The sequence below is a fragment of the Polistes canadensis genome, unplaced genomic scaffold (genome assembly GCF_001313835.1).
Source record: "Polistes canadensis isolate GaletaPanama2010 unplaced genomic scaffold, ASM131383v1 scaffold_42, whole genome shotgun sequence".
Classification (NCBI taxonomy): Eukaryota; Metazoa; Arthropoda; class Insecta; order Hymenoptera; family Vespidae; genus Polistes; species Polistes canadensis.
The window spans coordinates 401,429-429,210 of record NW_014569589.1 but is presented as its reverse complement, the minus strand read 5'-3'; the positions used below and the strand labels follow the sequence as shown (position 1 = coordinate 429,210).

At 35.9% G+C, this 27,782-nt stretch overlaps 4 protein-coding genes across 7 annotated transcripts in view; 2 read left to right on the top strand and 2 right to left on the bottom strand.

Moving 5' to 3' along the window:
• LOC106784914 (carbonic anhydrase-related protein 10) overlaps positions 1–5,963 on the bottom strand; it is a 226,206-nt gene extending 220,243 nt beyond the window's left edge. For 2 of the 4 annotated variants that reach the window (XM_014744921.1, XM_014744924.1), the window contains exon 1: positions 4,206–5,182. In XM_014744921.1, the coding sequence (XP_014600407.1) occupies positions 4,206–4,263 (58 nt within the window). In that variant the 5' untranslated portion in view covers positions 4,264–5,182. Of the gene's footprint in view, positions 1–4,205; positions 5,183–5,864 lie in introns of those variants that run through there. The other 2 variants (XM_014744923.1, XM_014744922.1) reach the window with 2 other exon arrangements.
• A 7,306-nt stretch (positions 5,964–13,269) lies between these two features.
• LOC106784962 (splicing factor 3A subunit 2) lies at positions 13,270–14,406 on the top strand. The gene is made up of 2 exons (XM_014745031.1): positions 13,270–13,954; positions 14,039–14,406. The coding sequence occupies exons 1-2, from the start codon at positions 13,409–13,411 to the stop codon at positions 14,312–14,314; spliced, it is 822 nt and encodes a 273-aa protein (XP_014600517.1). The 5' UTR covers positions 13,270–13,408; the 3' UTR covers positions 14,315–14,406.
• On the bottom strand, positions 14,404–15,999 carry LOC106784963 (60S ribosomal protein L27a). The gene is made up of 6 exons (XM_014745032.1): positions 15,937–15,999; positions 15,593–15,656; positions 15,405–15,502; positions 15,151–15,300; positions 14,697–14,832; positions 14,404–14,482 (listed from the first exon to the last, which is right to left on the bottom strand). The coding sequence occupies exons 1-5, from the start codon at positions 15,937–15,939 to the stop codon at positions 14,704–14,706; spliced, it is 444 nt and encodes a 147-aa protein (XP_014600518.1). The 5' UTR covers positions 15,940–15,999; the 3' UTR covers positions 14,404–14,482; positions 14,697–14,703.
• Positions 16,000–19,376: 3,377 nt separating this feature from the next.
• LOC106784958 (F-box/LRR-repeat protein 14-like) lies at positions 19,377–21,772 on the top strand. Its single transcript, XM_014745026.1, has one exon. The coding sequence runs from the start codon at positions 19,947–19,949 to the stop codon at positions 21,645–21,647; it is 1,701 nt and encodes a 566-aa protein (XP_014600512.1). The 5' UTR covers positions 19,377–19,946; the 3' UTR covers positions 21,648–21,772.
• Positions 21,773–27,782: the final 6,010 nt, after the last annotated feature.

The following is a 27,782-nucleotide window of genomic DNA, read 5'->3' as shown; positions in this document are numbered from 1 at the left end:
GATTGAGTTTCATCGTAGAGATATTAGGTATTAAAAAATAATTAATGTAATATTATATTTATAAATTTGTTGGATCTTATGATGTTACGAATTAACACGTAAATTGTTTACCTATACACTCTGATCGATATATTTTTTTGAGAGGCATAAAACTAAAAACGTTTACTAATAATAATAATATTAAATATAATTATTATTTCATTAGAATTATATTTATGTAATTTCAATGGATTGTTTTTTGTAAAATCATTTAATCGAATAATAACGAATGTAATATTCAAAATGAATTACACTACTATTATCATAATTATTACATAAAAAAAATTGAAATGTAAAATAATAAACGTGCATTAAAATTAAAATTAGAATAAAAATAATCCTCGAATGTAAATTAGAGAATCAACGATGAAAAATTCTACATAAATTTTATTTAAAAAAATAAAAACCGAGGATCAACAAAAACACACACAAACATCCATATATCCATACATACATTCATCCATCTATACATACATACATACATACATGCGTCTATTCACACACGGGAACAAGGAAATGGGATCACATTTTCTCTCACGAAACATTAATCTCTCATGGACGATTGATTTTCTCATTCGAGATTAGTAATGAAATAATCGGTGATTAGGATTTCGAGATGACTTTTCATTGGATTCAGATAGAAAGAGAGAGAGAGAGAGAGAGAGAAATTAGTTTTAACGAACATAACAGGAATCGAAGGGGAAAGAGTGTGGTTCAAAAAAGGGGACTGTAGGAAGAGAGAAAGAGGGGTAGGGTGTAGGAGGGTTTAGTAAAACCTTTTTCGGTCATTCTCTCGGTGGAATCTCAGTGGACGTATGAAAACGGACAAGTCAATTTCCAATGGTGATGGTGCGAAGCTTTTGTTGGCAATAAGCGCTCATTTTATGCCCATTGACCCGATCCTCGTCCACTATGCAATGTTTGTACAAGCGCATTTTGCGCCCTATCTACCTATATACATACCTATCTATACATCTATCTATCTATCTATCTATCTATCTACACGTGTATCTATCTATCCGTGTATGTAGATACATGATATACGTATGCGATATGTACGTATGTGTTTAGATTTTAGTAACGTCGAAAATGTTGCTTGCCATCCTCGTTTTACGATCGAACGAACAACGAGAGACTACGGAAAGACAAAGATAGACAGAAAGAGAGAGAGAGAGAGAGAGAGAGAGAGAAAAGGAGAGAATATATTCTTGGTAAACACGTAATTTCCTCAAAGAAAATGATAGATCTGAAAAACGATCGAACGATTTATCCAATTCTTGTCGACACGTGTGTGTCTCTCTCTCTCTCTCTTTCTCTCTACGACGAAAATAAACGCTGATATACTACAAATATATAATATATATATGTTATCGTGAAAGAACAAAATTGGAGAATGTTAAGATTAACACGATGATTTTTAACAGATACCAAATACCACGGTAAAAAACCGAATATATTTATACAATTATAATTAATTAATATTTGTATAAATGTATAAATTTATTATACCAAAACCTCTCCTCCTCATCTCTGTTTAACGAATTTAATAGAAGCTTTCCCCTGTGTGCTGTTAATTAACGCGCAAGAGGCATATTTAAATTAGTCGTAGCTACCACCTATCCTCTCCACCTATCCTAGTGTTGTTCATCGTTCATAGGGATACGCTAACGCGTATACAATCGGCCGAAACTCATTCCGTATGTATCTAAAATGCTAATTTCCGCTCGATATCCCATATGAGTGAGAGAGAGAGAGAGGGGGGGGAGGTTAAAGGGAGAGAAGTGGGGGTAAAGGAAGAAGAGATTGCAAAGGGATAAAATTCATCGAGCTACTATCAAATAATAATAATTATTATTATTATTATTGTTATTGTTATTTTTATTGTTATTATTATTGTTAAATATACTGAAAAGGGATCATCGAAAACTCCTGTGCAATTTGGCAAATGCATCCTCGTAGTTTGTTCATTCTGTTCTGTTCCGTTCTGTTCTGTTCTGTTCTATTCTGTTCTGTTCCGTTCTGTTCTGTTCTGTTCTATTCTGTTCTGTTCTGTTCGTCCGTTTTCCTCTCTTCTCTTCTCTTCTATTCTCTTCTCTTCAGTTCTGGTTGTATTCTGTTCTGTACTGTTCGTACGTTCAGTTCGTTCTGTTCGTTCGTTCAACATTGCGTCGATTATTGCATAAAGCAAGGACGCAACACGTTGCAGATAAATCTAAAGCTACGAGTTGGTCTGCACGTTAAACGAAAACGGTACTTTCCAAAGAGAAAGAGACAGAGACAGAGAGAGAGAGAGAGAAGGAATGTGTGTGTGTGTGTATGAGAGCATCTTACTTTTCACACCGAATGAATAATTTTGGTTTCCAGAGAAAATAGAAAGAACTATTAAACAATATTAATTACCTATATGTTAAAGAAACAAAAAAAAAAAAGAAGACACGAAGTAACGTATGAAATAAATATTTCGTATTTGATGCGAATAAAAGGATTAACAATTTTGTTCGATACGTTTAACCTCGAATGATTCCGACGTGAAATTTTTATTTTTGCCGGTGAGAAAAGAAGGTTTATCTTTAGAAAAAAAAGTAAAAGACGAAGAACAAAAATTATTAGAAAGGTCATAAGTAAAGAAAAGTATTGGGAACTGAAATTACGTTAAAAAAAAACAAAAATCTTTGCAACAGATCGTTCGTTTAACGAATCCTTTTAGAAACGTTAAATTACAATTTCGTTTAATCGAAATGATTACATCGATTATTTACCTGAAACGATAATGTGCAACAATTATTATTAATGCGAATGAATGCTTACACGCGCGTTCGAACGCGTTCGTAGGAATTTATCCGACAAAGTTTTCCTTTATTCGGGGCATACGAATTCGAACGAAAAACAAAAAAAACTAAAAAAAAATCTAGACGACGTAATTTTTCAAATAAATGACATCGTTTTAATTAACACGTAACGAATATCGTTTTCGCGTTGTAATTAAATTATATTATTCAAGTTTACGTACTGCGAGAAAAATAAAGTAACAATGCATTTCATTCTATTTCATTTCGAACTACTGTACGTGTAAAAAAAAAAAAAAAAGAAGAAAAAGAATTAAAGGAAAAGGAAAACGGGGGAGTCTCCTCCCAATGGGTTTGATTTTTTTTTCCTACTAATTCAGTCACCGTTCTTTTGACTTTGCATTAATCCGTTGCGAGCCTATATAGAAAAAAAAAAAAATAAACGCAAAACAAAGATATTTGTATTACTTTCAGCCTGTAAAAGGGCCACAGGTTTTGCGTAGATATTCAACACCCTTAAATCTCGTTTAATTTTTGTAATAAAACCCATTTGTCCCCTTACTTCACCAATTATTTTTAATATTATTATCACAAACCACATAATAATATTGTTGTTGAGGTGCGTAGATTTGTAAAACCTTCGAACCACGTTTAATTTTTGTTCGTAAAACCTGTTCCTCCCTTACTACTACTATCATTATTTAAAAATATTAATATTATTATTATTATTTCCTTCCTTCCTTTTTTTCCATATCTAATTTTGTTTTTAATAGTAATAGTAATTGTTGGTAGTAGTAGTAGTAGTAGTAAAACATCTAGTATCCTTTCCTTTAGTCCTTTTTCAACATACACAAAACCCAACCCCGAACTTTTTCTTTCTCTCTCTCTCTCTCTCTCTCTCTGTTTTTCGTTCTTTTTCTATTTCTGTCTTTCCCTTTCTATCTCTCTAAAACTTTTTTCGTCCATCTCTCTCCATCATCCTCGATTTCAACACGTAGATTACGACCGCTGACACGCGGCAACGCGCCCGTAAAAACTGTCGACGTATAAAACCGACGTGTTCCCGCGTAGTCGCCGTTCAGCTTTTTGCACCATTTTCCAACCCCTCTTTCGGTTGCTCTCCGTGGCACTCGTCCATCGAGAGACAAAAAGAAAAGAGGGAAGGAGGATGACACGAAAACGATGAAAAGAACAAAAATTCGCTACTTTTTTTTCTTTTTCTTTTCCTTTTTTTTCATATATATATATGTTTCTAGTAATAGTTGGACAAGGAAAAAACGATTTCCATTAATATACGCGTAAATAAATAAACGAAACACAATATTAAATATTAATTAGTAAAAATATAAAAAGAGAAAAAAATGATGTTGATCGACTTACCATTAACGATGAATAAAACACCGAGGACGCAAAGAAGACGTAAGGAATAAGCACACATCTTTAATATTTCTTCTGATTATCAATGATAAACGATGAAATTACCATTAGAAGAGTGAAGATGATCGTAGGAGTTAATGCGAACGAAGTAATATTATTGTAGATCGTAGAACAAAAAAACAACAATAATATTAAACAAAATAATGATGAGAAAACAAACACACAGCGTAAAAGGTTCTCACTTAGTTCCTAGAATGAAAGTATCATCATCATAATCATCATCATCATCATCATCTTCTTTTCATTCACCCTTCCTTAGTTCGTGTTTTTAAACCACCGATTACTCGATTAACTATGGGGGTTTGTTAGCAGGGTTAACAATGGGGTTACGATAGATGTTTTTTCTTTCTTCTTGGTAAACTTCATCGATTGATTTTACGTATAGATCGTTGATCTCACACCCTTAATTCCGTATGATTTTTCTTTCTTTTTCTTTTCTTTTTTCTGTGCTAAAGCACCCCTCCCTTCATTTCTTACAGACCAACCCTAAAACAACCCTTCTTTCCTAATCTTTCTTTCTTTCTTTTTTTCTTTTCTTTCCTTCCTTCCTTCCTTCCTTCCTTCTTCCCGTGTAGGAAACGATCAGTCACGAAAGCAGATTGGAAACAGCCGAGTGGAGAGCTTTTACGATCGCTAATTACAGACGATCGCGTTAATCAGGTTCGATCTCTTCCTTCTCAAAAGGGGAATCCTTCCTATCATAAACCGATTCCCTTCTATATTGTTTCACGGATAAACCCGAATGATAGTTTCAAGAAAATAGAACCAAAATAGGTTTTCACTTTCTATCTATCTCTTTCTTTCTTTCTTTCTTTCTTTCTTTTTTATATCAATTCGTTATCTCTCTCTTTCTCTCTCTTTTCTTTTTCTTTTTTATCCTCTTATCCTCGACTTTGTTTTACTCTAACTTTTCTTTACCGTTATACCTTTTTTCTCTTTTTAGTTTTCTTGACGTTTGACCCCTCTTTTTTTTTATTCACGATACACTTATTCTTTCTTTTATAATATTATTTTTACTCCTTCTATTTCTTCTATATTTTATTTATATTTCTTATTATCTTTTCTTCAAATTTAACATTAGTCAAATGAAAATAGTTCGCAATGTTCACGAGATCGATTTATTTGTTATCGATAATATCTTTACGATCGATTAATTCGATCTCTAACAACGATCAAATCGATTAATATTTTTAACACGCGCGAAAATTCCATGCGACACTGGGAATTAAATAATTTAAACAACAACAACAACAACAAAAAGAAAAATATAAATATATAAAGAAATTAATTTTCAAATTTGTGTTAATCGTTCCGAACGTACATGTTTAGTCCGAAACCATCGAAATAGGATATCAAAATGATAAAGAAAATATAAGAAAGTGATACAAGAAGAAAGGAGAAAGAAGAAGAGAGAAAAGAAAAAAATATATATATATATTTTTTTCTTTTCTCTCTTCTTCTTTCTCCTTTCTTCTTGTATCACTTTCTTATATTTTCTTTATCATTTTGATATCCTANAAATATATATATATATATATATTATATATATATATAATTTCAAACTTATGTGTTATATTATAAAATAATAATAATAATAATAACAATATTAAGCAAAGTATAAATAGATAAAGAATATGCCGAGAGCAAAGCGTCCATCCACGTCGAGCTCGCGGCGCTTACTGAAGCGTTTGTCCGTCGTCTCTTTGGCGAGTGCATCCGTGACAAGCACGTTTCTCATCCCCACCACTTCTCTTAAGAATCGAGGAGTGGGGAGGTAGTACGGAGATTGGTAGTAGTAGTATATAGTAGAGAAGTAGTAGTATTAGTAGTAGTAGTAGTAGTAGTAGTAATAGTAGAAATAGTAGTAGTGGGGTGCCTTCGGTATGGGGGTGGTTTGAAGTAGTGGTAGGGTGAGTTCGACGCCGAAGGGGCGCGCAGATTTTCATTGTACGCATGCGCAATCAAGAAAAACCTTTGGCTAGTTTTCTCCCGTCGATCCGGCGCGCTTTTCACGGAAATCTACGAAACTTGGCGAATATGAGCCGAATGCGATCGCGATTAGCAGAGTGCGCTCTACCGGTCGGTAACTTTAACGTAGTGGGGGATGAAAAGGACATCGAGTATGTCCCGCGAAACGCGCACACACGTTTTCACCCTCTCTCACTCTCTCTCACTCTCTCACTCTCGCCCACACATTCTCGTTGTATCTCTCTCTCTTGCTCTCTCTCTCTCTCTCTCTCTCACTCCCCCGCGTTCACGTTCGCTCTTGTGTGAGCGAACGAACCGACCGGCAAAACTTATGACCTCAAAGGGGTCGTTAACGAGCACCCACCAAATTAGTATAACGGCCACTCCTCTTTCCGTCTCTTTCACCCTCATCTCCAACGCCATTAGCCTTTCGTTCGTCTCTCCTCCGGTCCTCTCACTCGATTTTCACTCGCGGATACTTTGAGACGCCGAAAATTCGGATTACCCGGAGACTTCGTTTCCCTTACTTTCTTTTTTTTTTTTATCTTTTCTCTATTTTTTCTTTCTTTTTTATTGAAACCGTCTATGGATCCGTCTGTTTGTCCCTTTATCGGTCTACTATATCCATGTCTTTGAGCAGAAAATTCATCTCAGAAAAGGCCGATGCCTGGGTTCGTTGGTTCGTTCGTTCGTTCGTTCGTTCGTTCGTTCGTTGGTTGGTTGGTTCATTCGTTCGGGCTAGACGATGGAGGACGAAAAACAAAGGATATCGATATGCGGGCGAAGTAAAACAGAATTGAAATGAGACAGCGAGCACGTTCGCTTTGAAGTAACGTCGATCAAAGCTAGTTGAAAAGAGGTACCCCCAGAGATGAGGATAGGGAGATATCGACAGAGGAAAACTTCTTCTCACGTCGAATTCATCAATTCATCGGCCTCGTTGCCCGAGGATCATAGAAAAGTGTCCGTTCTTTGCCGCCCTCTATGAAGAGAGATTCCCCTTTTTTTCTTCCTTTCTATTTTTTTTCTTTTTTTTTTTTGTTTTTTTTTTCTTTACTCCATTTTGTATAATTTCGCTTGGATATGCATATATTCCCCCCCCCCTACATGCAAATTTATTCGAACGTTTTGTTTCAAAGTTATCTAATATCAAAGCCTCGTGTTCGTTTTTAAATTATTATAGTCAATTGTAATATAATTTTGTTGTTTAACGATTACTATTTGATTTTATATCAAATGTTTATACGCAAAAATTGTAATTATTTCATATTTTTTTTTATAGTCGGTTTGAATACGACAGGAAAACGGATGAAATTCGACGCGATTGATTTTATTTTTAAATCAATTCAATTTCTTTTTTATCTATCATAAATAAAATTAAGAAATATACAAATGTTTCGATACAATTAAATATAAAATCACTAAAATAATTCGTCGTCGAATGTGTTTAAATAAAAATCGTATAAGGATCTTGTTATCACGATCTTAATATCGTGTATCCTTGGTTAATGGGGCTAAAGTTTTAACGAAGGAATTGGAATGGATAGTCGAAATTTAGATAGCAAATGGATTTTCAGTATTCGCGAAACATATCCCGAAGGGAAATTTAGCAAACGTAGTGACGCTGGTCACCCTGATAGTGGTGCATTAAAAGCAGGAGCACGGAGGACCCTGGATCGTTTCGGGTACGAAGTCATTGCCTGTCCTGTGGGACGTTACGAAATGAAATTGTCACAATAATCATGCGCTAACGTACATAAACGAACGTATGGTAGTGTGTACATACACGTCCAACAGAAGATAGGTACGTGCTTTCGAATCGACAAAGCGTTAATCTTTATCTGTGTATGAGCATGTATATTTGTGTATTCATATGTATATCTATGTGTGTATGTGTGGGTACCTATGTGTCTCTATGTACCTTAACACGTAGACTTAAGATCACAGGAATTTCTAATGTCTTTGAACCCTCGAAATGTTAAATTAAGATCACCAACAAATCGAATTATTATTATTGTATTTCTATTGAAATTATTTGCAAAAATTATCCTTTTATTTATCGTTTAGAAAAAAAACAAAGAAATTAATCGTCCTACAAATCTCGTATAAAAACAAAAATTATTTCAACGATTAAATTTGCCCCTTTGTAATAGCGCAATTATTTTTCTTTGAAATTTTCTAATACGATTGTAAACAAACTAAAATATTTAGATGTTCCCATTTATATGATCTCCATCCAGTATATAAAATATATTGTATATATAAATTAAACTATCAAGTTTTATATAGATAAACTATAGATCCGCAACTTTACGAGATTAAAGAAGAATTTTCAAGAAAAATTGTAAGAGAATGAAAGAGAAAGAGAGAATAGCTTTTATAGGAAGAAATTCCGTTTCTTGGACGATCGATGCACCACTAGAACCTGGACGGACGCGGTAACGATTTACTTTGAGAGAGAAAGAGGAAGGAAGATGGGAATGAGGGATAAAGAGAGAGAGACAGATAGAGTAAAAGTTTAGGATAAATATTGGAAAAAGGCAAGTAGAGCGTGTACGCTAGGAGACGTTAGTTTCTCGCTCGTTATAACCAAGTTCCAGGACGAAGGTAGTCGACGAGTTGACGCAACACGTGTCCCGATCTCACCTATGTCTTTCTTTCACTCTTTCCCTCTCTCTCTCTCTCTTCCTCTTTCGTTTTCTCATTAAAAGAAACCTTAACAAAACTGACAGATCGAAAGATAGTCCGTAAAAGAGATAAAGTTTAGAAATGAGAGTGATAGTCCTGTTACGTTCCATGACGAATCGTTTTTTGATTAGTATTTAATTGAATAGGTAATTAGGTGAACATCCTGTAAATTACACACAGACCTTATTAGATTTCGTATAAAGTTATTCGTAGGTATTGGTCATATTGGCAATAGTCTTCGTTACACGTTGCCACGAACGGCAATCCCAGAACGGCCTTCTCATCTGCCTCTGATCATTTCGCACGCAATTTGGAGTGATGCCAGAACGTGGTTGCCCGCGACCATCGTGTATAAGGTTGCTGCTCCTACTGATAGTAGAGAGGGAGTAAAGGGTAAGAGATTGTGAGAAGGAGAAAGTAGCTAAACTAGAGTAGGATAGTTTCAGAGAAGAGAAGGAGGTGGATATCAGAGAGAAGGTATACGAGAGTCTAGATTGTGAGATAGAACAGAAGGTAAGTTGGTAGGTAGGTTGGTTGGTAGATAACTAGCTAGCTAGGTTGGAAGGCTTCGAAGGTTGCAAGCTACCTACCTACCTACCTACCTACCTACCTACCTACCTAGTCCGATCAGGTTCTCATTCTAGAGAATGTGCCCTTCCTACACCTCAATGGATTGCCAAACGACCACAATCCCAGCAGCACCACCACCACTACTTCTACTACTGTTACTACTACTACTATTACTAATACCATCAACTCCAGCGCTAAAGAGTTCCCGGACCATCCGAAGAATCTGATCGCCACCTATTAAATTCTGTCGGAACTGGGATTAATCGGTAACCTACTTCTTTTATCAATTTTTTTCTTTCTAACACAGTACTTATATCAAGTATCCATTCCACGATGATTTTTATCTAATTTTTATTCTATTTAATCGTTCATCGACTATTCGGGTCATATATTCTAATAGATCTTTTAGATTTTATTTGACCCAATTTGTCAAATGAAATGAAATTTTGATAGATTTCCGGGTGTAGCCATTTATTAAATTATTATTCATATTTAACAAAATATTCTCACACATGTACATTAATCATATATTTTTTTTTAATATCGGTCGTATAAATAGAAACAAGGTATTGCTATTTATATTTTTAATTAATGTAAATTATTGGATAATGAAAATTATTATTAGATTTATTATTTTTCTATCAAAACTTATTAAGAAATCCTAAATAATCAGATGTTTATGATATATTGGTTTAAGTATTCAGAAAAATAAGAGGAAAAACTCGGTAAGAATCTTCAGTAAAGTTGGAGGGAAGCTTTCGTTGCGAAGACTCGGCTATTTTACTCCGGTGTTTACCCAAGCGATCCCAAGGGAACGCTTTTACATTTTTATCGGGTTGTTTGGTCCTCGACCTTGGGTAATTCTTCCAAACAAGACAGTGACGATCATTGGAATGCGAAAACTTAGTGTGATTTATCCCTTTAACAATAAATATTTTGGATTGATTTATGTTCTCATCTAAAAAACGAAATCCTAACCTTAAAATACCGAAATCTTTGACCGTTTCATGAACATTACCAATAAAACTAGAATTAAAAAAAAAAAACGTTTAGTTAGAAGATTAACGATCTTTTTTTGATCTCTTCTTTCCTAACGAGAAACTAATCTCAACAATCACGAGCCTAATTTTTGGGAGGGATTTGGAGGAATTCGTTTTAAGATTAATGATAGTCCCAATACTTCAGAAGATTGGGATGGATCAGGGTGGACATTTTGTTAGGATTGTCTCGATCTCATTTTGTTTTATCTTTCTCTAACATTTAGTCTATTTATAGATCGTAACAATTAGTTAAACGATTACACGGTAGTGCTTAACTGATTAATAATGCATTCACTAGTGTTTAAATATTCCTAAGCTGTCTAAGTTAATTTTTCAGATTACTTTATTCTCCCTCCATCTCTCTCTCTCTCTCTTTCTTTCTTTCTTTCTTTCTTGCTTTCTTTACTATCTTTATCTGATGAAGCCGCTAAAACGTCCAGAGCCGACAAAAATTTCTGAACTTTTCGCAATCAAAGTTCTTCGTTTCTCGGTTCGACTTTTCTAGAAATTTTCTAAAGTGTAAAATAATGTATAGCAATCCGAAGGATGAGGCATCCTCTCTCTTTCTCTCTCTCTCTCTCATACCACTCCTAGCTACTCGTAGGAATTATTAACGAGCTAAGAGTTGCGTGCTGGGTAGACAGTAAAAAAAAAAGGAAAGAAAATATTAGAAGGAGAGAGAGAGAGAGAGAGAGAGAGGAGGAGGAAAGTGCAAAGATAGGCTCTGAAAGAAAAATCTTGGAAAGGTACGACAAAGTAAACGAATAAGAACGATGAAGAAGAAGAAAAGAAATAGAAAAAAAAGAAGAAGAAGAAGAAGAAGGACCTAACCTAAGGAAAAGGAATAGAAAAGAGATACATATATACATATATATATATATATATATATAGCGGACGTGGGAAAAAGAGTACGACCATCTTGGTACACTGTGCGCGTCGGATAAATTTTCAATCGGACAAATTCTGAAGGGGTACCCTTTCCCCGCCTGAACACAGCTGAACAAGTTTAAAAATCGATGCTGTCTCGAAGCATCTTCTCTTCTTTTCTCTCCTTTTAGCTTTTTCAACTCAAACGATGCTTCCTCTATCTTCATCTTTCTTCCTCCATCTTCCTCACCCTCTTTTCAGTTGCCTCCATTTCTTACATCGTCCCACGCTCTCACCTTTCCACCTTCCCCCTTCCCGTTTTTCTTCAAACCCCTGAAAGAGGAAAGAAACGTACCTTTCTTACTTCCTTCCAGAATATCCAAAGGTGAACGAATACGTGCAGTGCACTGCATAAAAGCATATCCTGCAACACAATTTTCCAACGATCGAACTATATATATATATATATGGGTATATAATATATAAAACAGCCGCGTACGCTTGAAAATTCCCGCGTTAAACGAGATAATGTTTGCCCTCTGCAATTTTCAACCCGACTCCTGCTACGTCTTCTCGAAATCATCGCCATTTTTCTACTGACTCCTAACAGTTTTGTTCGTTTCTATTGAAATCTTCTAATCGAATTTTCATTAGCTTACGAATTACGTTTCACTAGTTTTCGTTTTCTTTTTATTTTTATTTTATTCAATATGAACGCCTGTATAAACGCCTGTTTTCTTTTTTTTCGGTTTTTTTTATCTACATTAATTGACAATAAAAATTTGTTTGGAAGATAATATAAATTTTAATAGAATCGAATGTTGAAAATTGAGACTAGTTAAATGGAATTAGAATTCAACATTTACAAGTACATACGTATGCATATTTATTTGTATGTGTGTATTTATATATAGGTGCAATTCGAAGTCGAAAATAGCAGCAAGTAGTACAATTACGATTCGGTTTCCCACGTCCTACTTAAATATTCATGAATCCTAATGGCGAATATATTTTCTCTACTCGCTCGTGCCAATACCGATGACTGAAGTAGTTAATACCAACTGCCTTTGGCATCCATCTTTACTGCTTCATCTCCTAAATATCCTCTTTTAAAACGTATTTACATATCTTTTAAATTTATTTCTGTCTGTCTTTTTTAAATTTTTTATCGGATGATACTTAACAAATAACATTAAAACAATACCACCAAAATTATTATAGTTAAAAATGAAATTTTACACAATATTCATTCGTTCATAGTTAAAAATGAAATTTTACACATTATTATTTCGACCACTTTTGTATTCCGAAATTCGTAATTGTATGATCAATAAGTAAAATTGAAAGAATAATGTGATTGTAAAGACAAAATATTTGAACTCATTGAAACGTGATTGTATCATCAAATAAATTAATTTATAATATCTAATAATTATTAACATTATTTAAACATTTATCAAACATTTATTAAGCAAATTAAGTATAAAAAGTTTAAAGAACAAGTGAAAAAACCCAAAAGATTATAGACTTCGTGAATTCATTCATTTTCCGGAAATAAGATTAAACCGGATCTAGGGAAAATGGCGTTGCCATCGCGAAATTCGATGTTCGGTAATTCTCTAGGAAATATTGTCTACCATGATGCATTACAAAAATACGAATGGTGGTGCCATCTAAACAATATTACTCCTTGCTGTCGATAAGGAAAATCTTTTTTTATCTACCAATGATATAATCATAAAGATTAAAAATTAAATAAAAAATGTAAAAGATCATAGACTTAAAAAAATATATTAAACATCCAATTTGACTTAGAAAGAAATCAACAAAAAGTTGTATAAAAAATGTTTCATGGTTTTAAAAACGAATTTTATTTGTATGTTGGTAACCATGAGTAAACGAATAACATCATAGCATTTTATTCGAAATGAGGATAAGTTATTGAAATAAAGTAATAAATAAAAGTGCTTGTAATAATTTTAATTTCGTATCGTCAAGTTTTTTAAATCCATCATGGATTTTCAAAATCGACCTGGTGGAAAAACAGGAGGTGGTGGTGTGGCATCATGGTCAGAAAGTAATCGGGATCGACGAGAGAGGTTAAGACAATTGGCATTAGAAACAATCGATCTCAACAAGGATCCGTATTTTATGAAAAATCATTTGGGCTCGTACGAGTGTAAATTGTGTCTGACTTTGCACAACAACGAGGGTAGTTACTTGGCTCATACCCAAGGTAAAAAACATCAAGCTAACCTAGCAAGAAGAGCAGCCAAGGAAGCTAAAGAAGCACCCCAAACGCTTGCACCAGAAAAACCGAGAGTTGAACCGAAAAAGTTTGTTAAGATTGGACGACCTGGTTACAGGGTAACTAAACAGAGAGACCCAGAATCAGGACAACAAAGTTTATTATTCCAAGTTGATTATCCTGAAGTTGCAGACAATGTAATTCCCCGTCACAGGTTTATGTCTGCTTATGAACAAAGAGTTGAACCACCGGATCGCAAATGGCAATATTTATTGTTCGCTGCAGAACCGTATGAAACTATCGCGTTTAAAGTAAGAATTACTTATAAATCTAAACCTCTTACTAACACTATTCTCATATTTTTACTATGTTTATAATAATAATATTATTTGTAGGTGCCAAGCAGAGAAGTGGAAAAAGCAGAAGGAAAATTTTGGACGCACTGGAACAAGGATACCAAACAATTCTTTTTACAATTTGCATTCAAGAACGAGAAACCATCCGTAGGCAAAGTTCCACCACCACCAGTTCCACTAATTCGACCAGGTTTACCACCAATGGTACCTGTACCACCACCTCCTAGACCACCAATGTTCAATCCAGTTCCACCACCTCCAGCATTGTTGGCATCGGGGATGCAAATTCCACCTCCTCCACCTCATATAGCTTAATTTTTATTGGCATTATATGCAAATATATAATATAATAAATAATCTTATAAATAAATAATTATAATTAAGAGAAAATAATAAACGTAATACTTTTGAAATTAGGTTTTTATAAATTTTATTAAGAATATGTACACAGTGAAAGTACTTGCGTCGAGTCCTCCAAGTTACCTATAATCAAAATGACATTCGTAATTAATTATTTTTGAAATAATATCAAATTATAATTATTTCATTGTAATTTAAGTAAATCAGTAAAGAACCATCTACATTGTTTCAAGTGTTGTACGCACTCATTAAGACCGCCCGTTCATATTATCATCATATTAAAAATTATTCAGAAAAAGATACCATCATTATCAAATGAAATTATAATTAAACGTACGTAAAACTTATGCGGAAAGAACGCATGCACCGCCAACTGCCTTGATTTTGTCTTCTGCCAATTTACTGAAGAATTTTGCTTTTACGATGACTGGTTGCTTTGGAAGCCGACCTTTTCCCAAGAGTTTGTAATATCCCTGAAAAATAGAAAATAAAACCCATAAGAAACAACCCTATAGATTTTATATTTTTATAAGATTTATGAAACAATAATTTGGACCCTTGAGCTGACTGCACTAAAGACTGACATTAAGTCTCCCAGACTTTTTAACGAATGCCTATTTAATTAGAATACTAATGCAATCATGATTCAACGCGTGAAACTGCGTATAATACTCGATATTGCATTCCATAATTATTTTATGTTTGGCTCGTACAAAACAAATCACCGGTCTCCAGTGCTGCTGCAGCGCAAAGGGTTAAAATGAAAAATATTATTAACAATATAAACTTACAGCTTTAACCAAATCGATAACAGGTACTTTGTTTTCCATTTTAGCGTACTTTAGCCTTCTGTGTTCAGGTAACAATGCCCATAATTTGTCTAAATTTAAAGTAGGGCACCATTTTGTGTTACGACGTAAATGGTAATTTCTCATACCAAGCTAGAAAAAAAAGTAAGCAATAGGATTATTGATTTCTAATATTCATGTTAATTTGTGTACGAAACATTTTTAATACAATTACATAGTTGTAAAAAGCTTCTTACCTTACCAAAGTAACCAGGATGGTACTTATCAAAGTTAATACGGTGATGGTGAAGACCACCAGCATTACCGCGACCACCGGGGTGCTTCCTGTGTTTGCCTAAAAAATGAAATAATTAATTAATAAACATGTATTACAAAAAGATTTTACAATGGTTCATAATATGTTGTTTAAAACAAAAGAACTAACCTATACGACCATGTCCATGACTTACGTGCCCACGCAACTTCCTCGTCTTTTTTTTATGTGTCGACTAAAAACAAACAAACATAATTTCATTTAATACCATAATTTAAAAAATACATTGCAAAAAAGACTCATTGATGTTTTAAAACCACATTAGTAGGAAGAGAAAAGTAATATTTATAAATTCATATTGTAGTAAAAATGAGAAAATTATTACAATAAGATAAACTTTAAAATATTCTTTAAAAAAATGAATAATCATTAAATATAACTAAATATTAATTAGCTTACGGATGTTCAACCCATCTTCGGATTGTTTTTGAAAAACACAAACGCGAAATACTCACCATGATGCCTACCGTTCGAAGAACGAGCCGTGTTGGAATACGTTTGTACTATAGAAATCCTACGTGTGAGTAAAAAGATGGTGGAGCCACGTGAGCTACATCTAGTTGCTGAAATATGAACCATAAAACGTACGATGAAAATAAAAATAATATTTTTAAAAGAAAATTAAAATGCTTTCATAAATAATTTCGATAAATGCAAGTAATTCCTATTGTTCTACACATTGTCAATGCTTCATTTAATTTTTTCAACTTTGTAAACTGCTTTAAGTTTAGATGTAAGTCGATTGGCTGGGAGAATTTGGAGATACACCAATCAGAAGAATTAGAAATTTACGAATACATTAGGGCAAGTATTTCATACAATAGCAAATGAGAATAATTTGTCCTATATATAAAATAAAATTATATGAATTTATTTATTTTTATTTTTGATTGATACCATTAAGTAATAATAAATGTATATTAGTATAAAAAATAATATTTTCTAACCTCAATTTAAATAATTACGTTCCCGTTGGACTAACAATAAATGTAAGACATATATATATATATAATGTGTATATGTGAGTGAGAGGTTAACACATAAAATTAGCGTGATTCCAAGAAACGAAGACAATTTTAAAAAATAAATCACAAAGAAATTAAAAATTTCAATAATATATAAATATAACAGAATTTAGTATCGTAAGAATAATGAAAAATTATCTTATCATCGTTTGTTATCTTCGAACCGATTCTTTCGTATATTTAAATAACAAACACCCTTTGTACTTTATTTTCTGTAGAAATTTTGTATAAATATTGAGTAAGCAAAGTGCGCATTCAATTTTGTTTCACAATTACTGATTCTTGAAAGTTACAATATTTCTATTAATAAATATTCTAATGTACGATATTCCTTGATTGTAATAATAATTATCAGTATCGTACTAAATTATATGTATGTATATATATACAAGTATGTGTATGTATATGTAGGTACATATACGATATGGGGTTTTGTAACTAATGCATGTCTATACGAAGTATACATTCGAACCAAAATTTACGGTTACGATACTAGAAGCTAGTATACGATGAGAGAGAAAGAGAGGGAGAGTATCGATATAAATATATCAAAATAGTGTATCCATTTAATTCGCTAATTCCAAAAGGTGGACACTTTCCCGATTCCACCAAGTCAAATGGAAATTTTAAAAAGGAAAGATAAATAGGCACGAACTTGGCGTCTACTGTTCGGTGTAAATTTTCCTCTAAATAAATGGATCAAATATATGTATAAACACACATACATATATATATATATATATATATATATACATACATATCAAAAGTAGTACAGCGTACAAAATATTCTCAACTTTCCATATCGATCGATGGACATTGTAACTGATATTAAATAAAATAACTGACAATGTATGACGAACGTAAAATAATTGTTATCTCGTCCTATATAAATCGTAGTAGTACACAAAAAAAGTTAAGAAAGATCGTCATCGTAGATAGAAAAAAAATTTGAAGACACTGTAATTGATAGTGAATAAAATAATCGATAATGTATGAACGAGTAAATAATAATTGTAGACTCGTTTCGCATAAATTGCAGTTAATAAAAAATAGCAAAGATCATCTTCGTAAATAAAAGAATAATTTTTCCAAAACAAGAAAAGGTAAGAAGAAAATAACAATAAACAAGAAAAAAAGACTATATAGGAAAAGTAAAATAAAGAAAGAGGAAAAGGGTACGTTATCATTGGAGTATCATCATCGGATATATAGAGAAAGAGAAAATCGTATTCAAACGTTGGAGGGTTAGTAAGAGATGGAAGGAAGGAAGGAGGGAAAAAGGAAAGGGAGAAGCGGGTGGTAGTAGCAACGTGGTCCCGTCTCACCGTACCCCCCACCGCTTTACGAAAACTTAAAAATGCCGCCGCAACGCAACCCGAATCGATATTCGCCGGTGCGCTCACGTGTCACAGTCTCGGGTCTAACGGACCAATGAGAGTCGAGCTCGGGTCAGGTTCGCTCCGCCTGTGTGCTACGGAGCACTAGGTACGACATCTGAGTTTGGGCAGGCGGAACGACAGTTCGCGACTGGCAGCGCAACAGTAAAGAACGTTTGTCGATGCGTTACCGGTTTCTGACGTTGATCCCGCTACACGAGTGACCTCACGAACGATTATTATTTCTTCACCGTATTCTATAGATCTCGGTTGGTTTTATAATAACCTTGGTTAAATTCACGTTAATCTAATAAATCTTCGTTCAACAATCTCATTATAAATATCGTCGTGATCACCGTGATAGCTGTCATTGATAGTAGTTGAAGTCGTTGTACTTGTTGTTGTTGAGAAAAATCATTGATATCGATAATCGAAAGAAAGATCAACGAGATCTAGGGATCGAAGACACCGTTATGTTCATGATCCTCGTCACGTGCTGCTGCTGCTACTATCGCCGCTCATGGTGTGACGAAATAGTTCAGAGAATATAAAGAACGGGAGATTAAAGGAAAAGAAAAAAAAGAATAAGAAGGCGTAGAAATATATTTTCTTCTCTTCGATCACATATATTCTCTCTCTCAGCGTGTGCATTTGTAAAACGTTCGACGAGGGCAGCGCGTAAGCAGCACGTCGCCGTCACGGCGGCGGCACACATCGAGTGAGTAAGAGAGAGAGAGAAAGACAGACAGACAGACAAGAAGAAGAAGAAGAAAGAAAAAAAGAAAGAAAGAAAGAGAGAGAGAGAGAGAGAGAGAGAGAGAGAGAGAGAGAAAAGCAGATACATTCATACATACATATATCATTCACATATTATATATATATATATATAAAGAAATACAGAGAGAAAGAAAAAGAAAAAAAAGAGAGAGACACAAGACACAAGTGTGCGTAGATCGCGTCGTGCGTGCGAGAAGGCGGCTTGCCAGCTAGTGGTGAGACAGAACGAGAGAGTAGAGGAAGTGATATCGTGCTGTATATACAGAGACAGAAAGATAAAAAGAGAGGGAGAAAGTAAGAGAGAGAGAGAGAGAGAGAGAGAGAAAAAAAGAGAGAGAAAGGCGCGCGCGTTCCCTTGAGCAAGAAAGAGAAAGAAATAGTGAGAAAGAAGAAGGACAGCGGCGGAAGCGAAAGAGTCTGGAAGAGGTGGAGAAGAAGTGAGAGAGAAAGAAAGAAAGAGTTAGAGGAGGACGAGGAGGTGGCGGGTGGGGCACGGGGAGTGTCGAAGGGTAGAAGAGAGAGAAGGAGGGCCAGCAGAATGTTGGAAAGAGAGAGAGGAGGAGAACGGTCGGGACAGAGCGAGCGTTGAGCGACGGTGGGGGTGGTTGGCGGGGTGGGGGAGGAGGAAGAGCCAGTAGTAGTGAGTAGTAGAGTAGTAGTGGTGGTAGAGGAGGCGGTGGAGTAGGAGGAGAAGGAGGGGGTGGTGGAGGAGGTTGAGGTTGTAGGCGCAGAAAAAAAAGAAACGAAAGAAGGGAGAGAGAAAGAGAGAGAGAGAAAGAGAGAAAAAATACGACAGAGTTTTACATGTGCGATCAACACGAGAGAATAGTGTCGAACTGATCGTCGAACTCTGATATACTGTACTCCTTAAATTTTGGAGTAGACTCTTAAGAAACATAAAAAAGAGAGGAAGAGAGACTGTATCAAATATCGAATCATGCTTCCGTGATAACGACGCATTCCAAGAGAGTACATATCGCACTGGTACGTAAGTACATTTAAGTTTAATCGAAAGTCTTTGGGACTTCTGCTATCCGAGAGTTAAATAGGAATACGAAGAGGAGGATAAGGAGGACTGGGTAAGGAAGGTATTTAAGGCGAGAAAAGGCGTTATGCCGGCGCTGGTGCGTTACCACTGAGTTCGCCTTAGAATCGAGTTGGAGAAAGAGAGAAGAAGAGAAGACGGTGTGGCAGCCCGTGTGCGTTAGTGCGTGCGCGTGTGTGTTGTCGTCTTCGTCGTCGTCGTTGTCGGGGCATACATGTACGGCCAAGGAAGTACATACATATATGTATACGCCTAGAGAAGATCGGTGGAGGAGCGAGGCGTTGGAAGGGGAGAAAAGGAAGAGAGGAGGAGGTGGTGGTGGAGGAGGAGGAGGAGAGTTGGCCGTGTCGGCGGCGGCAGTAGCAAGGGTCGGGAGGCTGGCGGGGGAGGCAGAAGCCGAGGAAGAAGAGGAGGAGGAGGAGAAGGAGGAGGAAGTAGTGGTGGTAGAACGAAAGAAAGCTCGCTTGGAAGAAGCGCGTAGTGCGATCGGCAAGATGGAGGAAAGTCAGCTGTTGATGACGGAACTTCCGGCATTAACACCAAGCCGCGGTACGACGCTGTTGCATCGTCCTGGTCACTATTTTCATTTGCATCAGCCACACTTAGGGATAACGAACGCTCAGAGCCAAACAAGCCAAGCCATACTTCATAACTCGTCCAACATGCCGCATTACAATAGCGAGGCGACCAGTTTGCCAGCATACGTTCAAGGTATCTCCTCGAGGCAGCTGCCACACGTACCGCGTAATGTGGCCTCGGCTAGCACGCATATATCCTCCCTCTATCCAGAGATATTAGCGCTGATCTTTAGTTACTTGGATGTTAGGGACAAGGGTAGGGCGGCACAGGTGTGCACCGCATGGAGAGACGCTGCTTATTACCGATCGGTTTGGCGAGGGGTCGAAGCCAGGTTACACCTGAGGAAACAGGCACCGGCGTTGTTCTCCAGTTTGGTAAGAAGAGGAGTTAAAAAGGTTCAAGTATTGTCCTTGAGAAGAGGTCTAAGCGACGTACTAAAGGGCGTACCGAATCTTGAGGCTCTCAATCTTTCCGGTTGTTACAACATCACCGATTCCGGATTGTCCAATGCTTTCTGCCAAGAGTATCCGGCGTTGACCGAGCTCAATTTGTCCCTTTGCAAGCAAGTGAGCGACACGTCCCTCGGCAGGATAGCACAGTACCTTAAGAATCTCGAGCACTTGGAACTGGGCGGTTGTTGCAACATCAGCAATACTGGTCTCCTATTGATAGCGTGGGGTCTTAAGAGACTGAGAAGGCTCGATTTGCGAAGCTGTTGGCACGTATCCGACCAAGGAATCGCCCATTTAGCCGGACTCAATCGGGAAACCGCGGACGGTAATTTAGCGTTGGAACATCTAAGTCTCCAGGATTGTCAGAGGCTCAGCGATGAGGCGCTCAGGCACGTATCCGTCGGCTTGACTACGCTCAAGTCGATCAATCTATCCTTCTGCGTGTGCATTACCGATTCCGGGGTTAAGCATCTAGCGAGAATGTCCAGTTTGCGAGAACTCAACTTAAGATCCTGCGACAACATATCGGACATCGGTATGGCTTATTTAGCAGAAGGTGGGAGTAGGATATCATCCTTGGATGTATCATTTTGCGACAAAATAGGCGACCAAGCTCTCGTACACATTTCCCAGGGCCTGTTCAATTTAAAATCCTTGTCGTTATCAGCTTGTCAGATAAGCGACGAGGGTATATGTAAGATCGCTAAGACTCTCCACGACCTAGAGACTCTGAATATCGGTCAGTGTAGTAGGTTGACGGACAAGGGACTTCATACCATCGCCGAGAGCATGAAGCACCTTAAGTGCATCGATCTCTACGGATGCACGAGGATAACGACCAATGGCCTGGAGAGGATTATGAAACTACCGCAGCTGAGTACCTTGAATCTTGGTCTCTGGCACGTGCGGTGATGGCTTTCTATTAACACATTGCCGCCCAGTAAATTACCAATACAACAACATTTGTTCCCGGCCGAACCTTGCCACCAACAACAACACGACGTGGTGTAGTATTCATCCTTATATATACACACACACACACATATATATATATATATATATATATATATATATATATATATATACACGAATACACAATAAGCGCAGCGCATACCACCAGCGTATTTACGATCTTTTATCAATCGTTTTGTTCTCGATGATCGAAACTACCCGCGTGTTGTTGTCGTCGTCTTGCTTTTCTCTTACAGTTGTCCTCCTCCCTTGTTCTTCTTCTTCTTCTTCTCCTCTATCTTTCTATTTATCTTTGTCTACCGGACGGCAATGTGTTAAGAACGTTCGAGATCCGTGGAAGTCGGTGCTGACCGGAATCCTACTAATATAAATCTCACGACAGTCTAAAGAGACTCAGAATCAGTAAAGTCTTTGAAAGAGACGATTCTAAAGTCATCCCCGATTTGCCGGAACTCGAACGCATTCGAACCCAATCGTCGTCGTCGTCGTCTTCACCGCCACCGCCATCGCCATCGTCGCGTTTTTAATAGCTTCATCATATTTTAAACTCAAATTGGGTCTTTTTCTAATACCCAACGACTAAAAGACAACGAAATGAATGAACACGACGAGGAAACGAAGTCTTCTCTCGAAATTGTTCTGATTTTTCGTAACTCTCAGTGTCCTGTTGTCCAACTTTCTTCCATTTTTATTTTTATTTTCTTTCATTTCGAATAATGTTGCTTTTGCCAATCCTGCTTGGCAAACTTTTTGACATTTTCTTGAAGAAAAAGAAACCTATTATCGATCGCCATCGTTGTACGTCACACGAATACACCTACGTAAATCTGTTTGTGCGTGCGTGTGTGTGAAAGTAACTAAATTTTAATTTCTTTCTCTTTTATTATTCATCCTTTCTTTTTTTTTCTTTTTTTTTCTTTTTGTTTCTTCCCTTTTTTCTTTTTTTTTTTTTTTTTTCATGCCATTGATTCGGCAATAATTTTCATTCGTCGATACCGCCAATAAATTCGACCTCTCGGTCTTTTTCGGCCGATTGGTGGAGGTTTGTTGCGTGGTGTAGAAAAAAGAGAGAGAGAAAATCCGAGCACGTTAGGTTCTACGCTCTTTTTATACACACACACACACACACACACACACACACACACACGTACAAATACAACATACATACACATGTATGTATGTGTATATCTATATTTTTTATTTGTTACCTTTTTTCTCTCATTTTTCCCTCTTTCGTAACTCGATCGTTAAAAAAAAAAAAAAAAGAAAAAAGCACAGGTACGCACACGCACGCACGCATGCATATACGCGCTGCAGCGCAACAAAAAAAGAATCGTGCTCGGTAATGGTAATCTGTCTTATAAAATTGCAGTTTTTTTTTTTGTTATTGTTGTTGTTGCTGTTATTGTTGTTGGTCGCGTTGTTGTTGTTGTCTGCTGTCGTAACTGTGCGCGTATGTGCTGCTGTTGCTGCTGTTGCTGCTGCTGCCGTTGTTGGTTGTTGTTGTTATTGTTATTAATTTCTTATTTTTTTCTTTTTCTTTTTCGTGTGTTCTTTTTATTTTACTATCCTCGAACACGATTGACGAACGAGAGAGACGCGCACTCGATTCAGAGATAAAGTTGACGCAGAAATCCTGTCTAAAACATTGAATATGCACCACGTATACATGGTTATGCATATGTATGGGGGGGGGGAATTGCATTATGCTTCTTCTTTCTTTCGATCTTATTTCGGTTTAATAATTTCGTGGTCATTGATCAATTAATAAGCAAATTTCTTTATTAAAAAGTCGAATACAAACGTTAGTTACGTCAGTAGTGAATTGCGAAAGAAGAAAATGGAATGCGCAACACGCGGATATCGCGTAACGCCTTCTTCTTGTTTTATTTATTTGAAGATATCAGAGAGGAAATATAAGAAAAGATAAATATTTTTTTTGCACAGAGAAAAGGTTCCGTGGATAATTCTCAATTATACGAACGAACGAACGCACGAATAAATCAATGAACGATAAAAAAAAAAACCCCGTCAAAATTTAACCTTCGATTAATCAAACTTTCACTTTGATCGATACGGTTATTTTTAAACATATATATATATAATAAATTAACACCACGATTAATCGAACAAGTTCCGAAGAAAACGATTTGATACCTACAAATTTTTCTTTAACTCTTTACCGTGCTTGGCTCAGGGCCAATAACCTTTTGATCAAAGTAACAGATCAAAAGGTTACAAAGTAACGAATTAATTTCCAACGTACGTTAACAATGTCTCGAATAATAGCTGATCGGGACAAGTAACCTATTACAATTTGACAAATTTTCCTAACATGTATGTATGTATCTATGTACGTATGTATCTATCTATGTATGTGTATGTACTGAAGGGGAAAAGAACCCAGGTTGTCTCTTGTTGCTCTCCCCTCTTTTCTTCTGTCTCTTTTATAAGTCGGTGATTATATTTCGCATAGTGCACCATCTCGAAAGGAGATAAAGCATATGTCAGGTGGACATTCCCCCGTTTTTATGCGGACGTACGCTCGATCGCGTAGCAACTCGTTATTACGGCCGGCTGGTTGGTTGGTTGGTTGGTTGGTTGGTTGGTTGGTTGGTTGGCTGGTTGGCTGGCTAGCTGGCTGGCTGACTGGCTAGCTGGCTGGCTGGCTGGTTGGTGGCCTGTGCAGTTCTGCAGAGTTCGGACGGTGGGAGGAATTTTGGAAGTGTCTGTACCAGAATGTATAGGCGGGGKATTCAGGAGGAGGCCAGGAGCACTGGGATCGAAGGGCCAAAGCACAAACCCCTCTTCTCCTCTCCTCTTCTTCGTCTTCGTCTTCATCTTCGTCTTCGTCTTCGTCTTCATCTTCGTCTTCTTCTTCTGCTTCTTCTTCTTCTTCGTCTTCTTCTCTTCTTTACCAAGCCTAACCAGCTCGAAAACCTGAATTTCAACCGTCTCTACCTAGACCCGCTGACCTCCGAATACGCCGAAACGCAAGAGAAAGAAAAATAGTCCCACCAACCGACTTTGGTATTCCTTTTCTTTCCTTCCTTTATCGGCTACGAAAATATTCACCTTGTAAATTTTTATTCTACGTACGCGCGCGTCTGCGCTAGTTTAATATTATTATCTTTTCAAATTATTCAAAGAAATTCTTCTAATGATAATTAACTTCTTTAATTTATTTTTTATGAAGATTCGATGATTTTAATTGTATAAGAAAATTAGAAGATCGATTATTTGTTCTAGTTATTCATGAAATAGTATCCAAATGGATAGTTTATACTTTCCAGGATTCTTCTTCTGCTAATTTCTTCGTTTAGATCTATAATTTTCTGCGTATTTCATTATAATTATCTAGATAATCAACTAGATTAGTTATTTTTCATAAAAACAATATCTCGATCAATTATTCTTACATTAGAATATTTTTCTTATACGATCAGATTTGAACTTTTTCAATATTATCTTTTTCTTCCATTTCCATCGAACGATGATCCTTCATTTAACAATTTTTTAACTAACGTCACATCGTTTCTATCAAAATTTTCGATTTTAATCATCTATATAATCAGATTGATTATATATATAAAAATCCAATCTCCAATATGACAAATTTCGAATGAGATTAGTTTCGAATGATCTGAAAGATTCTTACCATATATTTAACTTTCATCATTCGAGGGTCATTTGAACGTACTCGTTCATCAAGACAATAGACTTAACTAAGACATAATATAAAAGATAGCGTTAAGGAATCTCTGGAAAAATTTCTTCGTACTTTCCTCCAACCTGCAAATACATAGTATTGTAATAGCACAGTCATCAACAGCAGTAGTATCAGCATCAGCAGCAACAGCAACAGTAATAGTAGTAGTAGTAGTAATAATAATAGTAATGGTAATACTATACAGTATATAGTAGTACCATCACTACCACCACAACCACCAACTATCAATAGCAGCAACAGCAGCAGCAACAGTAGTAGTAGTAGTATTATAATAGTAGTAGTAGTAGTCGTCGTAATAGTGTTAGTGTTAGTGAAGATACAAGGTGGAAAACCAGTTCTCTCTCTTAAACTCGAATCTCTTGGAGGTTGTTCTCGTACCTTTACCGTAGGACCGTATCGACCGTAATGAGTTTCATTAGCGATTTCCAAAGGAAACGATGGAATTATCAAATTACTGCGAGTGTTTAGTGTTCTCTTTCGAAGGGATATACGAGGTGGGTGAGAGGGTGTAGAACTAACCAACGCGAACTAACATATATATATATATATATATATATATATATATATATATACATATATCTATATATATACATATATATAGAAAGAAATTGGACACACGCATGCAGGTGGAAGATCCTCTGGCGAATACGATCGACGAAGGCCGAGTAAAGCCGAGGCAACCCCAAGCATGTTGTGCTAAGGGAATATCGCGTAAGAGAAAAGGAGTAAAATGGGGGCGAAAGGGGGAAAAGGAATGAAACCATCTATATATATATGTATAAGTGTGTATGTGTGTGGTAGTGTGTTTGGGTATGTTGCGTGTGTACTAATATGTACGTAAGTACATGCAACAGCGAAAGGGTGTATCTATACATGTATATATGTATATATAAATGTATGTATGTGTGTGTGTTTGTGTGAAAGAGAGAGAGAGAGAGATAGATAGAAAGGAAAGGGGCCTTTCACACGGGTCTCTTCTCCCGCTACCTACCCTAGGTTAGGTGCTATTGTAATCGATTGGAGATGCGGGACTTCCCTCGGCCTTCCTTCTCCCCGCCCTCTCCCTTCTTCGACCCTTGACGGCTATACGGAGACCCGTTACTCATTGTCTGCCAACCCCCGTAGCTAACGTTGCTCGGCTACGAAGGCATGTGCATTGACGCATCGTTGCGTGCACATATCCTCTAGACTTTGCCTTTCTCCTCTCTTCTCTCTCTCTTTCTCTCTCTCTCTCTTTCTTTCTCTCCCCGTATATTTCTATCCCTTTCTCTTTCTGATACGTATACCTTTTTTACCTTAAGATCCTTACCTTCGATTCGTCATCGAGGGTGGAAACCTTCGTTCGTTCGTTCGTTCATTCGTTCGTACGTTTGTTCCTTTTTTTTTTTCTTCTTCTTTCTTCGTTGCTAACGTTCGAGCTTTTTATTGGAAATCATTGGACTTTGAAATTATTGAGGAATTCTTTAGGCTTATCAGAAACTACGCGGACATGTGATTAAATGGAATTTTTATTTTACGCGATGAAATGTTGTTATTATTATTTTTATTATTATTTATTTTCTTCTATTTTTTGGTTTGTTTTTATAAAAAATCGTCATCTAGGATGGAAAACAATTTTCATTCTAACTTTTTTCAAATTTTTATTTGAGAAATTATTCGGCTTTGCAAATTAATTGAATATTGTTTAATATTTTTAAGTAAATTATTTATTGTATATTGTATTTGATGTTAATTTGTCTTTTCTTTTTTATTTTATTTTATTTTATTTTATTAATTAATCGAAGAAGAGCATAATACAATAAAGTATACCAACAATCGTTCATTTCCCTTATTAAACGAAATGACAATCTTATACTTTTTTGTATTTCACGAATATAAGAAATCATTGTTTATTTTTTATTTATTTAATCGAAGAATCTACGCAAAATATAAACCGACGTATAATTTTATTTTCGCAATGTGATTAATCTTTTTAATAATCGTGCGAAGAAAGCAACACGTGTAGTTAACAAAATTTGGATAAAACGTATGAATTTATCTCTGCTGTCTCGTTCACAAATCTAAAAAAAAAAGGAGAAAAAAAGAGAAAGAAAGGAAACTCAGTGTATATATGTACATATATGTATATGTATATGTATATATATATATTTATATTTATATGTCAATGTATTTATGTATGTATATACACTAAAACATAGAAAAGTGCATAAGAGATTGCAAATTCACGCCGAGAAAGCGCATTTTTGTGTGATTCGAAGGTGCTATCTCGTTCAACACACACATACAAGCACATACTCACGCATATACTCATGTCTAGTAATCAAATTACTAGTTTCTTTTCTCTT

Coding starts and splice junctions, on each gene's coding strand:
- LOC106784962 (XM_014745031.1), top strand. CDS start 13,409: ATGGATTTTCAAAATCGACCTGGTGGAAAAACAGGAGGTGGTGGTGTG. Junction 13,955..14,038: donor ATGAAACTATCGCGTTTAAA/GTAAGAATTACT, acceptor TATTATTTGTAG/GTGCCAAGCAGAGAAGTGGA.
- LOC106784963 (XM_014745032.1), bottom strand. Junction 15,503..15,592: donor TCATGGACATGGTCGTATAG/GTTAGTTCTTTT, acceptor TTCATTTTTTAG/GCAAACACAGGAAGCACCCC. Junction 15,301..15,404: donor ATCCTGGTTACTTTGGTAAG/GTAAGAAGCTTT, acceptor TTTTTTTTCTAG/CTTGGTATGAGAAATTACCA.
- LOC106784958 (XM_014745026.1), top strand. CDS start 19,947: ATGTATACGCCTAGAGAAGATCGGTGGAGGAGCGAGGCGTTGGAAGGG.